This window comes from Monoraphidium neglectum (genome assembly GCF_000611645.1).
Source record: "Monoraphidium neglectum strain SAG 48.87 unplaced genomic scaffold scaffold02142, whole genome shotgun sequence".
Classification (NCBI taxonomy): domain Eukaryota; kingdom Viridiplantae; phylum Chlorophyta; class Chlorophyceae; order Sphaeropleales; family Selenastraceae; genus Monoraphidium; species Monoraphidium neglectum.
The window spans coordinates 1-10319 of NW_014011486.1; the positions used below are offsets into that span (position 1 = coordinate 1).

Consider the following 10319-nt stretch of genomic DNA (forward strand, 5'->3'; position numbering starts at 1 on the left):
GGGGGGGGGGGGGGCACACGGCGGCGACGGCGAGGGTGGATGAGGTCCCTTCCTGATGTGCGCGCCGCGGCGCTGTGTGAAGTGTCTGCCCCGCTACGCAGGTATGGATGCAGCTCGACCCACAAGTTTGTGCTTGAAACCAGCTGGCAGGCCTGGCAGCAGCACGCGCGAGTCACACGCCGCCGCCCGCCACCCGCCTGGCCACACGCAGGTGGCCCCGGGAGTTTCGCGGCGTCGAGTTTGACAACTACATTGACTGGCTCCTGCCCGCCGCGGCGGTCTCGCTGCTGGGGGGCCCCGCGATCTGCATCCCCTGCGGCCTCACGCGCGCCGGCCTGCCCGTCGGCCTGTCGCTGGCGGGGCCGCCGGGGTCGGAGCGGCGGGTGCTCGCGGCGGCGGCGGCGTACGAGGCCGCGCACGGGTGGCGCCGGATGGTGCCGCGGCGGCCGGCGGCGGCGGCGGTGGCTGAGGCGGAGGCCCAGCAGCAAGTGTGAGCAGGTGTAACGCCGCTGCTCGAAGGTCAAGTTCCGCCACGGCTGCAGCGTGCTATGACTGCGGCAATATGTTCTGGCCTGTTTTCAAGCAATGCAAGCGTGTGGACGGGATGAGAAGGTAGTGGAGGCTGCAGGCCTCATCCATGGGAAGCTGTCCATGACTATACCATTCTGCTGACTTGCCTGCAACCCACCGCCGCCTGTGAGCCCGTTGCTGAGGCTGCTGGCGAGAGCGGCATAGCTTTAAATCTCAAACTGTCGTACGGGCAGCGCAGGGCGGGGTGGATCACAGCAACGTGCAGCAGCAAGCAGCAGTGCGGCGCGCTGCGCAAGCAGCGCTGCTGCAGCGCCCGCACCGGTCAACTCTGGGTCAAACGGGCTTCAGCACTTGCATAGGTGGGCATGAGGCGTGAGATAACGCATACAGGAGCTCCTGCCTGACACCGCGGTCCCGATCGCCTTCGCGAAGCGATATCCCAACCGACCTTCGAGCGGAAACGTGCGGTCGACCCTCCCAATTCCGCGCAAAGACCATAAATAGCACAGTCCGGGCTGGATCAACTCATTGATACACATACACACACATGTCTTCGGCCCCTCAAGCCAACTCGGGCCTGGAGCAGCAGGCGACACCAAGAATCAACAACGTCGATCTGTCTGCACCGTCAAGGGCCGAGCCGCGTCTGTGGGCGTTGGGTGCGCCTGCCGCCCCAGCCGTGGCAACACATGGCGGCCCTCAGCTTGCAATCCTAGCGGCCGCCTTCACTGGGGCCGTATGACGCCTGGGCGCCGCACCCGCTATTATGTGCTTAGCACAGAACGCAGCTGCGGCGTCCTGCGTGTGGTTGTCCTATCACCCGCCGGTATGTGCTTGTGCACAGAAAGTTGCTGACTGGGCCAACGGCATGGATCGTGTCAGGGCAGGCTGCTCCCCCAACGCGCGACAACGCGCGTCAGCGGGGCCGTGACCCCCCCATTTTTCCAATGCAGCCGGCGTTCAAAGCGCCGGCCATATCTCCGCTGATCAACGCCGCCCCGTAGCTGCCTCCTGCCCTTGCTGGCTTCAGTGAAGAGCCTGTGCAGCCAGGCTTGAGCTTGCTGTATCAAAAATGGGTCAACACCAGCACCGCAGTTGGTGCTGTGGCTGCCTAACGATGTGGCAATAATCCTTCTGCACATACCTAGTGGTTGCGGGCTTGTTGGCGTTGCCAATCACTTTTGCCCCCACCACGCAACACCCCCAACCCCACACACGTCCACTCACCCCCCCACACCCACACACACACTCACCCATCTACCCACCTACGAAAACATGCACGAGCCCATCTTGACGAACGTGCGAACGTACGTGCGCGTGCGCGCGCACACACACACACACACACACACACACTCACACACTCACACACACACACACACACACACACTCATACATGCACACACGCGCGCACGCACGCACACGCACACGCACCGAGGCAGCTCGCAGGCGGTCATGCCTCTGTTACACCGCTGCGGCCAGCCGCCTCTCCTTTGCGCCCAGCAAAACCTTCTCGTACTGCTCAGCCGCCCCCTCCCATGAGTGGTCCGCCGCCATGCCGCGCCGCACCACCGCGCCCCACGCCGCCGGCGACGAGCGGTAGCAGCGCACGGCGGCGGCGACCGCGCCCGCGAGCGCGTCCAGGGTGGCTGGGGAGAAGGTCCACCCGGTGCCCTCCTCTGCGACCGTGACAGAGGGGGACAGAGAAAAGGTCCGGGGGGAGGGGATGCATGCTCTAGCGAACGGGCATCCTGCGGCAAGTATCCACAGGCCTGGCAAGCACCTGCCGGCGTATCAGACACCGCGCCAAGGCAGCCCAACATAGGAGGTGATGCCGGGCGCTCTAGGAACGGCCAGTGCGTGCGGGTGTGGGGAGGGGAGGGGCACCAGTCGCGTCGCACCCTGACGCGTCTCATCGCCGATTCTGAATCATGCCGAGACTCCGCCACCAGCATCCCCCGCTCACCTCCCCCGTCGAAAGCGCTGACGTCATCGATGGTGTCCGCCAGGCCCCCAGTGGCGTGGGCCACGGGCACGGTGCCGTAGCGCATGGCGTAGAGCTGATTGAGGCCACATGGCTCAAACCTGGGTGACAAGGCAGGGATAAGGCAGGGCAGCGCAGGGCAATTCGAGGCATGAGGAGGCGGAAGGATGGGGCGGGCGCAAGAGCAGGGCGACAGGTAAACCAGAGGCTCAAGTAGCATGTTGCCCAAGGATGCAGGATCCAGAAACGGCAATCTGCAATTTGGGCCCCAGCGCTCAACTCGGTCGGCCATCGCGCTGGCCGCCGTGCGTCGCCTGAGCTGGGGCCATGCGGGGCACCCCCTGCCCCGCACCTGGAGGGCATGAGCAGGATGTCGCAGCCGGCCATGAGGCGGTGTGCCAGCGGCACGCTGAAGCCGACCACGGCCCTGAAGAAGAAGCCGTATGTTTTGGTGGCCTCCTGCAGGGCGGCCTCGTAGTCGGGGGCGCCGCTGCCCAGCATGACCACCTTGGGTCCGGGTTAGGGTCGGCGCAGGGGGTCGAAGCGAGGCAGGGACGAGTGAGACGTCGGTGAGCAGTAAACAACGGGGAAGCACTGTTCCACAACGGCACTGTAAGCCAGGTGGTCCGTGTGGCTCAGCGGACTGCGAGCCCAGGGCATGGTCGCAGAATCGGGGCCGCCCCGCCGCCAAGCCGCGCGTGCCGATGGTGTTTCTTGGTCCCACTGCACGACGACGGCGACAGTGTCACCGGGCGCCCCTGCGTCCAAAGCCCGCTGACCTGGCAGCCCAGCGCCGCCAGCGCGGGCAGCGACTCCAGCACCAGGTCTGGCCCCTTCTGGTGGTCCAGCCGCCCCACAAACCCCACCAAGGGCGCCCTGGGGTCCGGCTCCAGCCGCAGCTCCCGCTGCAGCGCGCGCTTGCAGGCCGCCTTGCCTGTGGCGTTGCGAGGAGAGGTGGTGCGGGCGGGTGAGCGTTGCGAGTGGGGGTGGGTCGGCTCGGTGCTTGGGGACGGAATCACCACAAGTGCATGGGCGGCGGGGGGCGGGGGAGCACGGGGTATTGCGGAGTGCAAGGGTCAGCCGGATGCTGCTGTGCTCACGGGACTAATCTCGTCGGTGCAGAGGCGGCCACGCAGCCCGTCTGCACGCATATACACCGTATGTACGTTCATGCGGCGCCATGCATCATCCTGCCAGGCCCCCACCCGCCAGGTCCTGGGCGCTGTAGTTGGCCGGGATGAGGGGGTCAGACGAGGGGTCCCACTCCCGCGTGTCGATGCCGTTGACGATGCCCCGCAGCAGCGCGCGGCGCTGCGGAGGGGGAGCCAGGGGCGGGAGCCGGTTTCAGACAGGCCGCACGCGTCCGTCGGTCTCGCCTCCACGCTGGTATCCAAAGGACGGACCAAGGCAGCGGCAGTGCACCGATGCGAAGCCAGGCTTCAGTAGGGAGTCCCAATGTCAGGATGAGGTGAAGAGGTCACAAAGCACGCGCGGGACCAACAGGCACATCCAGCGCACCGCGGCGCGGTGCGGTGGAAGGGCAGGCTCACCTGCGCCAGCAGGGTGTGTATGCCCTGGGGCTGCGGCGATGACGTGATCTCGAGGGCGTAGTTCTGGGACACAGTGATCAGGCTGTCCGCGCACTCCACGCCGCCCTGCGTGGTCGCCGACGGCGCCGGCGGCGCACGATTGCATGGGGCGCACGATGGAGAGAGGGGTCCTTCGACACTCGTCCCAGGTGGCAGGGGTTGCGAATGGCCGCACGGCTCGGCGGCGCCCGCGGCTGCGCGGAAAGCGGGAGGCGTGCGCATGGCCGCCCTGGTCTACCCCTTATGACCCTCGCCATCCTCCTCCTATCCCGCGCGCATCCCACCAAAGGGTGCCCGCTCCCTTGAACCTCACGCCGCCCATGCCAAACCCAGCCCCCCCAGTCCCCACCAAAACAACCCACCTTGAGCACGTTGAGGGTGGCCTCCCTGTGATTGTTGGGGTCTTCGCCCGGCCCCGGCGGCGGCCGCCACTCCAGCAGGCCGTACGTGCCGCCCGGCAGCGACAGCCCGTTGAAGGCGTGGCTGGGGAACACGCCCTTGGGGGGGGGGGCGTGGGCAGGTGCGTGGTGGGCAAGGGGTAGCGCAGGTCAAAAAGGGGTATCTCAATTCAAAGAGAGGAGGCCGGCTGTGAATGATCCTGTCAGGGTCATGCCTTCACTTTCATCAACAGTCTTGCGCATTCGCGCACGCACACACGCATGCACGCACGCACGCACGAAAAATTGCGCACCTGGTGGGCGAGATTGTGGATGGCCAGCGCGCAGGTGGCGCCGCGGTACGCGCCCCCCTCCTGGTACCGGCTCCTGAGGAACACCGGCAGCAGCGCCGCGTGCCAGTCGTTGGCGATGAACGTCACGTCATCGCCGAGAGACCTTTATGTGGGGGCGGGTGCCGGGGCCAACGGGGGATCAGCGGCGGCAAGTGGGGCAGAGTGGCGTCGCACGCGTGCTCACAGCGCGCGGGCACGCCGCGACGGCATTGGTCTGGTTGAGTTTTGGACATGTGTTTCATGGTCACGGCATGCGCACGAGTGCGTTGAGGGGGGAGTTGAGGTCTTGCTGTACGGCAATCAAGCAACGGCGCGGCGGGGATGAGAAACGCGCGGCAGGCAGGGGGCACACGGCAGGGTGGAAGGGAGGGGCGAGGCGCGACGAGCAGGTGAGGGGAGGTGACAGGCAGGAGCGGGTCGAGTCATGCGCGCGCACCGGCCGCCGCTCGCCGCGATTCTTAGCGGCGCCTCAAGCGCGGCCAGCGACAGTAGTGCGAAGCGAAACAGGTTGTCCTCAAACGGCCCATTGGCGTCGCCTGGTTTGAAGGGTAGAGCGCGGAAACGCGGCGCGTGTGCGGCGGCGAGGCAAAGCCGCGCTTCTTGACGACAGCTTGATTTATCACCTAACATGCATTTGGCAGCTGCTATCGGCTCGCCTATGCAGGTTCCCGACCGCACGCCGGAACGTCTGGCGGCGGCGCGGGGACGCTTCCAGCCCCTCGAGCCTGCGCCTCGCAGCAGACCCTTGCGCGGCATGCAAAATGTTTCGTGCGCTCGCCGCCGCACCGTAGGGTGTCCCGGGGCGCTGAAACACGGGGTGGTCCACAAACAACCACTCCACGCCGTCCGCTTCCAGCCGGTGCAGCTCCACTGCCTGCCGCCCGCCGCCGAGCTCGATGTGCAAGGGGCCGCCCGGGACGACCTGCGCGGCGGCCGCAGGGGACGGCGTGAGTGCGTTGCAAGGGGCGAGCGCTGAGGCGGCGCGCGGCGCGGGTGCGTGGCCCTGGGGCGTGCGATTGTGGCTTGGAGGGCGGCGGCGCCGATGTGCGACTGGAGCGTCCCTCTCGTGCATGGCTGTCTGCCTGTCCATTCAAAAGTGACGCATGAGGACGGGCGTCCCCTTTCCCCAAAACCGATGTCAGGCGCGGCGCACTCACTTCACCTGTCACCCCATGCAAGCTCTGATGCAGTACAGTCACCGCATGCGGGTCCGCACCTCCGCGCCGTCGTACCGCGCCACGTCGGCGCCGCCGTTGGTGTGGCGCGCGGTGACGACAGTCACCCGGTGGCCGCGCGCCGCCAGGGCCTGGGGCAGGGCGCCCATGACGTCACCCAGGCCCCCCGTCTTCGACCAGGGCGCCACCTGGTGAGCCAATTTGGGCCATTTTGGTTGGTTGTGGCGGCTGCAGGACGAGGGTGAGCTGGAAGCAGAGGTCTTATGTGCTGCCGTTACTACATGCCTTGAGGTACACACAAGATGCACGGCCAATTGGGAGCAGGAGAGCGGCAATAAGGTTTGGCCCCGCGTCCAGGCGAGGAAGCAGGGTGGCGCAGCAGCAGGAGACCGGCGGACATAATGGCGGGGGCCCAGATGCCGGGCGCCGGCGCCGGCGCCGCGCGCACCTCGGCGGCGCAGAAGACGATGCTGAGGGGCTCCGTGCACTGGGTGACGCGCGGTCGGGCTGCGGGGTAGCAGGGGCGGCGTGCGGGTTGTGTGTGGGGGGGAGAGCGCTCGGTTTGCAAGAACGGCCCCAGAAAGCCCCTGCAGTTTTGCAATCATTGCCTGTTATATCCTCATAATCAAGGCCCTGTGCAGCGATGCGCAACAAAGGCAGCACCTTGCTCCCTTCCGAAAAGTACATATGTGATTTGGAGGCACGCCAGTCATGATCTGCGGGCAGGCGCTCACTCTTGCGGGTGCCCTGTGGTGCCCTGGGCGCCAGGGGCTCCAGGGGCTCCAGCACAGGCCGCCCCCAGGCAGACGGGCCCATGCCCAGGGGTGCTCGCCGCGGCGGCGGTCGCGTCGCTGCTGCGTCGGCGGACGGTGCAGGTGTGGCGTTGGCCGGCGCTGCTGCTGGCGTGGACGCTGTCCCGCGATGCGTGGGGTCTGTTTTGGGGGCCTGGGTGGGTGCAGCTGCTGCTGGGGGTGCGACTGTTGGTGGGACTGTGGCTGCTGTTGCTGCCGCTGCTGGTGTTGCTGCCGCTTTCGGGGTTACTCCCGCGCCTGCTTGGGGCGCTGCTGCTGCTGCTGCTGCTGCTGCTGCTGCTGCTAGTTGGGGTGATGTTGCCGCTGCTGCTCGGGGCGCTGCTGCTGCTGCTGCCGCTGGGCGTGCTGCTCCCGCTGCTGCTGCTGCCGCTGCTGCTGCTGGGCGTGCTGCTGGCGCTGATGCTGGGGCTGCCGCTGGGCGTGCTGCTGCCGCTGATGCCGGGGCTGCTGCTGTGGGTGCTTTTGCCGCTGCGGGAGCTGTTGCTGCTGTTGAGGCTGAAGCTGGTGCTGGGGCTGTGGCTGGCCCTGGGGCTGGCCTGGCTGCTGGGCCTGGCGCCCGGGCCTGGGCAGCTCCTGGAGCTGGGGCTGCGGCTGGGCCTGGGGCCCCCAGTTTTGGCTGCGCCGTCGCCGGCTGGCTCACGGCACTGGCGGACGCAGCGGGGCGCCTAGGCGCCGGGCGTGTTGTGGCGCCCGCGGCGGGAGGCGCACCCCGCGGGGCTTTCTGTGACGCAGGGGGCAGGGCGGTCGACGCCGGCTGCACGGGTGAGAAGGCTTTCACACGCGCAAGTGCTGCTGCCGCTGCTGCTGCTGCTGCTGCTGCTGCTGCTGCTGCTGGGGCAGGGGCAGGGGGGTTGGGCTGCTGCTGCTGCTCCTGCTCCTGCTCCTGCTCCTGCTCCTGCTGCTGCTCCTGCTCCTGCTGCTGCTGCTGCTTCTCCTGCTGCTGCTGCCGCCCCGCCGTCGCCGCGCGGGCTGCTGGTGTGGATGCCGCCGCCGCCCCCGCCGCATCGATCGTCGGAGGCCGGGGCGGCGCCTTGACCAAGACGGTGTTGTGTGCGCCTGCAGCCACCGCAGCCTGCGCCGCCGCAGACACGGCCGCCGCCGCAGGCGCGGCGGGCACCTCGACTGTCGCCGCTGACGCCCCGCCCTGATGCTGGACTGGGGGCGGCCCGCCTGAGGGCTGGGAGGGGTTGCTAGAGGTGGCACCGGCGACTGGAAAATCGTCATCGAGCACCGTCTTCACTGCCCGCTTCAGGAGTTGGTTCTCCCGCTTCAGACGCGCAAGGGTATCAGCGAGCCGGGCTCGCCGCTGCTGCGCATCATCCGATGCTCCAGCGGCGCCAGCGCGCACGCGCGAGCGCGGGGGCTGGGTGTGGAGTTTCAGGCCTGATAGCCTCATTGAAATTGAGGTTTCAATTGCTCTGCCGCATGGCAGATTCGCAAAGCACAAGGTGCCCGAGATCAATTGCACCAGGATCACACCAACACGTCGTTTTTGAACAACTGTTTATTTCCGCGTGTATTCAAAATCCAATGTGAGTGAGTCGCACATCCTCCGAAGAACTTCGCAGGACTTCACCGCTGGCAACTGTTGCAGCACCGCCACACAGTGTCATGGCACCGAGCCTACACCCAAAATGTGAGAACAGCAGCTCTCCCTGGACGTCGATTTTCAGGCCGCTCCCCTGGGACGGCGCCGCTGCCGACCATCCGTTTGACCCACAGTCCAACACGCTTGTTCACCGTCGGCCCCGGTGTTGTTGCGCGCCCGAACGCTGCAGGGTGTGGTACCCATACGGCCTGACCAGTGACCGCATGTGAATAGCCCTGGCAAGTTGTGCGGCGCACCAGTACCCCGATGCTGCCACAGCCTCGAAATCCCACACCGCGCTTCCAAGCGGCGTTGGCAATTGGCAGCCTCCCAATGGGTGGGGTCCTTAGGGTGGATTTTGCGGCTAGTCTGCACTGGAAGCGCTGGCCAGTGGTGCTCTGCCATTATCGGACGTCGATAACAAGGGAAGGGCTGGTTTCTTTGGCAAATGTTACATCATTCGTCGCAACATTCAGTTGCCGTGCTTGTTATCTTCACCCACCACAACCGCCTCAACCGCGATGCGTATGGGGCCAGCCCCTCAGGATAGGCGCCTACGATGCCTGAGCAGCCGGTTCCAGCCGCGCACCAATGACCCACCAGAGAACCAATCAACCCAGCCCAACGCAAGCAACGGTCCTGCAAATATGTTGATTCCCGCGCAAGTACACCCAGATCTTTCCAGCAATGCTCGCGCCCTCCCGCCACACCTCGCCTCCACCTCCGAACCCTCCAGTAAATCGAGCCTCCAGTAAAACCCCCGTATCACCAGGACCACCAATCACCATCGCGCCTCGTGCGAAATTCCTCCTCACGGCGCCGCTTCATAGTGTGGTGCCACCTTGTGCCGTCACACAGCGTCGACCCGCTGGGACTCCAAGTTTTCAAATCACACCCTGCACACCCCGTTTCATGACGCATCATCATCACACCAGCATGAGCAGCTCTGTCAGTGCCTCAGACAGCACCCCCGCCAGCACCGCCCGCCCCTCCGCGCTCGCGAGCCCCTCCCCGTGCGCCAGCCCGGCCGGCGGCAGCAGGCTCAGCGGGCCGCAGCAGTTGTCGCGCGCCGCCTCCAGCAGGGCTGCGCCCTCGGGGTTGCCCTCAGGCAGCACAAGAACGGCGGGGCCTGAGAGGGAGGGAAAAGGCGATGCGAAGCACTTGTGTAAGGTACCGCATGCATGCAAGCTCCGACCGCAGGGCTTTCATCCCCTAGGGGTTGGAGTGCGAGCGGGGCGGCTGCGAAAGGCTTGGGTGCCCACACTTCAGGCTGGGGTCAGCCAGATAGGAAATGCCAGGGCCAGCAGCAGCAGGCACGACGGCAAGAGGGGGCACGGCGCGACCCGCTAGTGAGCCCAACGGGCGTTTTGCGGACTGGTAGTCGTCCGGTCCAGCGAGGCTAATGTCGTGGCCCCATCAGTCATCACCTTGGAAGACGTACTCAGGGGACGCGTAGCGCGCGCACAGCGCCGCCGCCAGCGCTGCCGCCCGCGCCGCCCCCTCGACTCGCGCGTCCCACCCCCACGCCGCCGGAGAGCCCGGCGGCGGCCGCCGCCGCTCGGCGACCCGCCGGAGCGCACGCTGCGCCGCGTCGGCGCGCGGCGCTGTGTCGCCCATCTCCGCCGCAAACTCCGCCGCAAACGCCGCCCACAAGCCGGCGCCGTCGGGCCCGCCGCGTCCAACCACCGCCTGCGGCCCTCCCGCCTCCAGGAGCAAGTCGAAGAGCGCGTACGCCTCCGGCGGCGCGAGCCGCGGCGCCGCCGGCAGCGCGGGCGCGCCGTCCGCGAGCACGAGCGCGACAGTGCCGGGGGAGCGGTGGCCGGCGTGCTCTAGCTCTGTGGCGATGGCGGCGGCGAGGACGCAGCTGAAGGGGCCGCAGCCGGCGAGGGCGTGGGGGCCGTGGGGGGCCAGGC

At 67.2% G+C, this 10319-nt stretch overlaps 4 protein-coding genes across 4 annotated transcripts; 2 read left to right on the plus strand and 2 right to left on the minus strand.

The window, feature by feature from the left end:
* Positions 1 to 211: 211 nt before the first annotated feature.
* Positions 212 to 494, plus strand: MNEG_9998 (hypothetical protein; the record flags this gene model as incomplete). The annotated part of the gene is made up of 1 exon (XM_014041527.1): positions 212 to 494. A coding segment is annotated over one exon (283 nt), but the record flags the coding sequence as incomplete, so codon positions are not given.
* Positions 495 to 1992: 1498 nt separating this feature from the next.
* Positions 1993 to 6822, minus strand: MNEG_9999 (starch synthase; the record flags this gene model as incomplete). The annotated part of the gene is made up of 13 exons (XM_014041528.1): positions 1993 to 2207; positions 2495 to 2613; positions 2865 to 3019; positions 3292 to 3446; positions 3718 to 3823; positions 4063 to 4167; positions 4464 to 4598; positions 4793 to 4934; positions 5268 to 5367; positions 5618 to 5834; positions 6048 to 6194; positions 6455 to 6513; positions 6741 to 6822. 13 exons carry the CDS (start codon positions 6820 to 6822, stop codon positions 1993 to 1995), a joined length of 1737 nt encoding a protein of 578 aa, XP_013896982.1.
* A 290-nt stretch (positions 6823 to 7112) lies between these two features.
* On the plus strand, positions 7113 to 7487 carry MNEG_10000 (hypothetical protein; the record flags this gene model as incomplete). The annotated part of the gene is made up of 1 exon (XM_014041529.1): positions 7113 to 7487. The coding sequence occupies one exon, from the start codon at positions 7113 to 7115 to the stop codon at positions 7485 to 7487; it is 375 nt and encodes a 124-aa protein (XP_013896983.1).
* Positions 7488 to 9332: 1845 nt separating this feature from the next.
* On the minus strand, positions 9333 to 10023 carry MNEG_10001 (hypothetical protein; the record flags this gene model as incomplete). Its single annotated transcript, XM_014041530.1, has 2 exons — positions 9333 to 9535; positions 9834 to 10023. 2 exons carry the CDS (start codon positions 10021 to 10023, stop codon positions 9333 to 9335), a joined length of 393 nt encoding a protein of 130 aa, XP_013896984.1.
* Between the last annotated feature and the right edge of the window lie 296 nt (positions 10024 to 10319).